Consider the following 6,000-nt stretch of genomic DNA (forward strand, 5'->3'; position numbering starts at 1 on the left):
ATGCCTGGTTGGTAATTGTGTGAATTTAGCATCTGCAGAAATATTCCATTTCTTTCCAAGCGTCAAGAAGGGAAGTTGTTATTTCTAACTTTCAGTGACAAGATGTGTCAAATACTTGTGACAAACTGATAAATGGATAATATAATGATGCCAGGCAATTTTTTTAGTGCTTAACATTTGGGTTGGCAGTCTGTTCTGTGTGAGAGTTTCTGCTGCCTTCCAAATATATTTTAAGTGTAAATCAAATAATACAAACGAGTTACGAGTTGAACATTTTCCCAGGTCCCATCACTCCTTTTACGTTCTTGGACTGTTCTGCCAGTAGTCAGGGCTTTTCTTTAGAAGGCAGACTGTTTGAAGATTCACATGAAATCACTACATCTTAAGCAAAGTGGAAGAGCAATACAACATGAACACTGAGAAATGACCTGGAGAATTGGCCATTTCCTTTTTGTCTCCCTGCTGTTGCCTCAGGCTAGCTAACATGGGTTAAAAGATGAGGCGAGATCAAGGGCTGGCTGTCACAGCCAGTCCATGCTGTTGATGGATGAATGATATATGAAAAGAAAACAATGTGGTTTGGGAGCAGCATAATAGTCAGACCTAGAGACCCGACATCTCATTTCATATTGATTGCTGACTTCTGCCGTTTGCGTTTAGCTGTTAAAGGAGGTAATTGGTTTGTCAAAGTTTAGCAGTTAAATCTTCGGTCCTGCTTAGTTGTCACATTGGTAAGCGTCATAAAAACAGCCTGTCGGCACTCTGGACAATACTAACTTTTTCCTTCTTCTGTTCTTTTTTAATTTCTACAGGTTCTAGCACAGACGGCAACAGTGCCGGACATTCTGGTAACAATATCCTTGGTTCCGAAGTGGCCTTATTTGCAGGGATTGCTTCAGGATGCATCATCTTCATTGTCATTATCATCACTCTGGTGGTTCTTCTACTGAAGTACCGGAGAAGACACAGGAAGCACTCACCGCAGCACACGACCACACTGTCACTCAGTACATTAGCTACGCCAAAGCGCAGTGGCAACAACAATGGCTCCGAGCCCAGTGACATTATCATCCCGTTAAGGACTGCAGACAGTGTTTTCTGCCCTCACTATGAAAAAGTCAGTGGTGATTATGGGCATCCAGTGTACATAGTCCAAGAGATGCCTCCTCAGAGTCCAGCAAATATTTACTACAAGGTCTGAGAGAACTCTGGCGGTACCTTTGATTTCCCAGAGGAAACTTACTGTTCGGATGCTTCCCGTTGAGGGTTTGATGACACCTTGTGCTCTGGAATTGACTGAAGCACAGTGGGGGAGAGGGAACACTCCTTCTCAGAAGAGCCTTGTTGAGCTGGACAGTTTACCTAGTCTGTAGAATTTCAGCCTTGGTGAATAAAAATACTCACTGAAAGCTGGAAGCCTGTGTGTAGAAGATACCCATTCGGATTGTTGTACTCTTGTTACATGTATCATCCTCTAAGCCATGTGCTGCAGTAATTCAGGCATATACAAAAGCCAAGGGAAGACAGAGTGCTTTGTGGAAAAGAGAGCTCGGAGCATCCTGGGAAGGCACCCTAGGATGCCATGCTTGGAAATGCAGTCTTCGGCCACCTTGGTGTGTGTATCTCTCTCAGTGCATACTGGACTTGTCACACAGACCTCTGGCTAAGTAAGGCTTTTAAAGATCTCTAGCTTTTAGTCCATCACTGTTACACTCCTTCTGTTATCCAGGGCTCTGCAGTACTTCTCATGAGATTCCCTTTCACTCTCCATCCTGCATCACTAATGGAACATTAATGTGTGGAGTTCCCTACTCCATCCATTTGCAACAACAGCTACAGTTGAATGGGTAATACATTTATAGAAATTGTGTTTGCTAATAAGGAGCCTTCCAGCCAGAAGCTAGGCTGTCAGCCGAGAAAGACTAGGAGTTCACGGATGGGGGTGGGGCAGGGGAAAGGGCTGACTGCAATTGCAGTTTAACACTGCTGCCTCTGAAACAGAAAGTTGGGAAGAAGAAGACAAAAACAGGTAGCACAGCACTTTGGTTTTGTTAAGACTTAGGAGGCAAGTAGGAGACACAACAACACACGTGGTGGATTAGGATGCATTTGAAGGAATTCACTGTATCAAATAGCAATGTGCAGAGGCAAATAGTACCTCTTCGCTTGTTTGGTGGAACAAAGGGGTATTGTTGGTAGAGGAACAAGCTTGGGGGGAGGGAGAAAGTAGGCCACTGATATATTCGGGCAGGACTGTTGTGGTACTGGCAATAAGATATACAGCTCTGATGCTGTAGGAAAGTCAGTCTGCTTTGGATGATTTTTTAAGCAGACTCAGCTGCTATACTTATCACATTTTATTAAACACAGGGAAAGCATTTAGGAGAATAGCAGAGAGCCAAATCTGACCTTAGAAGTTTAAAAGCCAAGGGTCAAACAGGCTGTAATTCCATCATCGTTGACGTAATTAAAGAATTCTCATATATAAAAGGTAGGTCAGATTCTCCCACCCCATCCCTCAGTGCCCTGTCCCCGCCCTCCTCCCAGATCGAGCCTTATGACACTTTGGTTTATGGTGGTGCTGTTCGTGCTGCGAGGGGCTGCTGGATAGGTACTGTGACTGAGGCCTCAGCTCCCCGGTGCTCTGTTTCAAAGTAAAGCACATATGGCAAACCTCTTAGAGTCCTTAAGACTGAAATAAATTATGATGTTGAGGGGGAGAAGGAAGATAGGACATATTTATAATAGGTATATAGAACACAAGGGATATAAAATGAAAGATTTTTACTAATATATATTTTAAAATTGCACAGAGTACACACCAGAAGATGTGAAATTCATTTCGTGGCAATTAAGTGGTCCCAACTCTCAGTGCTTTAAAAAAAAAGAAAAAAAAAATTGGACAGCTACTTCTGGGAAAAACAACATTACTCCAAAAATAACAATAATGAGAGCAAATATAAAAATAACAAAGTCCTCTGAAGGCATCTCACATAACCATAGACTAGGAAATACAAGCCCCAAAATACCAGGAAATTGATGTTCCTGCATCATATATTTAACAATGACAAGATGTTCCGGCATTTATTTTCTGTGTTGTGTTTTCCCTTGCCTTATGGGCTGAAGTGTTCGCTAGAATCCAGCAGGTCACATTGAGGGGGTTTCAGTTGAAAGCTTAGCTTTAGCTCCCTCCTCCTCTCCTTCCCCCCACTCCCCTCCTTCTGGAAAAAAAAATAAATAAGCAAGAAACCTACTTTTTATGTGCTATGCAAAATAGACATCTTTAACATAGTCCTGTTACTATGGTAACAACACTTTGCTTTCTGAATTGGGAGAAAAAAAATGTAGCAACAGCATTTTAAGGTTCTCAGACCTCCAGTGAGTACCTGCAAAAATGAGTTGTCACAGAAATTATTCTTTTCTATTTCCTGAACCTGAAAATGATGTTGGTCCAAAGTGCGTGTGTGTATGTATGAGTGGGTGTGTGGTATACATGTGTACATATATGTATAATATATATCTACAATATATATTATATATATCTATATCCTATTTCTGTGGAGGGTTGCCGTGGTAACCAGCCACAGTACATATGTAATTCTTTCCATCACCCCGACCTCTCCTTTATGTGCGTTCATACAAGACTTTCTTGTAAGCCATCAAAAATTACTTTTAGTATGGGGAGAGGGGCAAGAAGGGGAAAAATGGGAAATAGTGAGTCTGATTTTAATGAATCAAATGTACGTATCATCGGTTGACTACGTTTTGGTTATATACTAAACTGTGAAAAATCAGATGAATTGATGAAGAGTTACCTGCAACGAATTGAGAAGTGTACTGTGCGTCTGTTTTGTGTCTGGTGCAGAATATGACAATCTACCAACTGTTCCTTTATTTGAAGTTGGTTCAGCTTTAGAAAGTTACTGTAAATGCCTTGCTTGTATTATCATCCCTAGTCACCTGACTTTGGAATTTGCACCATCATGTTTAAGTGAAGATGCTGTAAATAGGTTCAGATTTTACTGTATATGGATTTGGGGTGTTACAGTAGCCTTATTCACCTTTTTAATAAAAATACACATGAAAACAAGACAGAAATGGCTTTTCTTACCCAGATTGTGTACATAGAGCAATGTTGGTTTTTTATAAAGTCTAAGCAAGATGTTTTGTATAAAATCTGAATTTTGCAATGTATTTAGCTACAGCTTGTGTAAAGGCAGTACCATTCCCCTTTGCACTGTAATGAGGAAAAAAATGGTAAAAAGGTTGCCAAATTGCTGCATATTTGTGCCGTAATTATGTACCATGAATATTTATTTAAAATTTCTTTGTCCAATTTGTAAGTAACACAGTATTATGCTTGAGTTATAAATATTTTTTTCTTTCTTCATTTTATTTTAATAGCCTGTCATAGGTTTTAAATCTGCTTTAGTTCCACATTGCAGTTAGACCCCAGAAAATGAAATTCGTGAAGTCACATTCCACGTCTGTTTCAAACTGAATTTGTTCTTAAAAAAATAAAATATTTTTTTCCTATGGAAAAAGTGCCTTCCAAGTATTTTCCTTTCCTTCTTTTTTCTTTGCATTTATTTTCCTTTTTTTTTTTTTTTTCCCCATTACTTTAATTTGCTTTCTACTCTCTTTCTGCAGTTTTATTTACCCAGAGACTTCTGTCCATAGACCATTGGGTGTACACTGTTCAAATTAGGGCATGCACATAATGTGAATATTCTGTTAAGAGACGTGAACCTATTAAAAACCCATTGCTGACCAGTCATTTCTGACTCAGAGACACTATAGGACAGAGTACAACTGCACCATAGGGTTTCCAAGGTTGCATGCCTTTATGGAAGCAGACTCTTCCATAGAATGACTGGTGGGTTCGAACTACCAGTCTTTCAGTTAGCAGCCAAGAGCTTAGCCACTATGCTTGCAGGGCTTTCATATGAACCCATTAACCAGACAAGACCCACTGCTATCAAGTTAATATTGATTCAGCAACCATTTAGGACACAGTATAACTGTCCCATAAGGTTTCAAAGGCTGTAAATCTTTAGGGAAGCAGGCTGCCTCATTTCCCATGGAATGGCTAGTGAGTTTGAACCACTAATCTTGTGGTTTGCAGCCGAATGGCTTAATCACTGTGCCACCAGAACTCCATGAACCCATTAAAACCACTGCCATAGAGTCAGTTCTGACTCGTAGTCACTCCCATTAGGTTTCTGAGGTGGTGAATCTTTATGGAAGTAGATTGCCCTGTCTTCCTTTTGAGGAGCAGCTGGTGAATTTGAACTGCCAACCTTCTGGTTAGCATTCAAATGCCTTAGGCGCTACGCCACCAGAGCTCCTTATGAACGCATTAGTTCCCCGGAAAATAATTGGATTCACAATTTCCAAATAGTATTTTACAATAGTTTTAGAAAATCCTAACCATTCTGGACAGAATGTGTTTCTGTTTCCACCTGAACTGCACAGTTTGAGTAGTCACCTGCAAAGTTAGCTGTGAGAGGAAAGGAGAGAATATACTTTACTTTCTTGAAAATTAATCCAAATTGATTTAGTTTCCATTCAAACCAGACAGCTATCCACGGCTTCATTTTTCTTTACAGAATAGTCCCAGGAGGAATGAAAAAATTCCAACGTTCTTTGTAAAAATTTAACATTGATGAAAGCACATTTTGTGATACTGGATTAAAGCCAGCCAGAGGTAACAGTGAAATTTAGGTGCAGTTCCAATGCTGTCCTTCCTTGAGAAGGTGGCCATATACCTCGAGGGTGGTTTATCTTGAATTTAGTGAGTGTTTTCACTGCTCCTTGTCTTCAAAGTGTCATGCCCATCATCAGAATTCCTGGGGGAGCTTTCTGGACAGTGAGAGCACCACCCACAGAGGAAGGCTTCATCAGACAGCATGATCTGTTAAAGCATCTACTGGTTGTTTCAACAGGAGCTCTGGTAGCATAGTGCCTAGGGCACTTGACTGCTAACCAGAAGGCTGGTGG

General features: G+C 40.5%; 1 protein-coding gene across 1 annotated transcript in view; it reads left to right on the forward strand.

The window, feature by feature from the left end:
* Window positions 1–1,201, forward strand: part of EFNB2 (ephrin B2) — a 50,327-nt gene extending 49,126 nt beyond the window's left edge. The window contains exon 5 of the mRNA XM_007938920.2: window positions 813–1,201. Within this exon, the coding sequence (XP_007937111.1) occupies window positions 813–1,201 (389 nt within the window). The remainder of the gene's footprint in view (window positions 1–812) is intronic.
* The last annotated feature ends 4,799 nt before the right edge of the window (window positions 1,202–6,000 follow it).

Source organism: Orycteropus afer, unplaced genomic scaffold, assembly GCF_000298275.1.
Source record: "Orycteropus afer afer isolate SDZICR_OR568_19922 unplaced genomic scaffold, OryAfe1.0 scaffold00055, whole genome shotgun sequence".
NCBI classification, from domain to species: Eukaryota; Metazoa; Chordata; class Mammalia; order Tubulidentata; family Orycteropodidae; genus Orycteropus; species Orycteropus afer.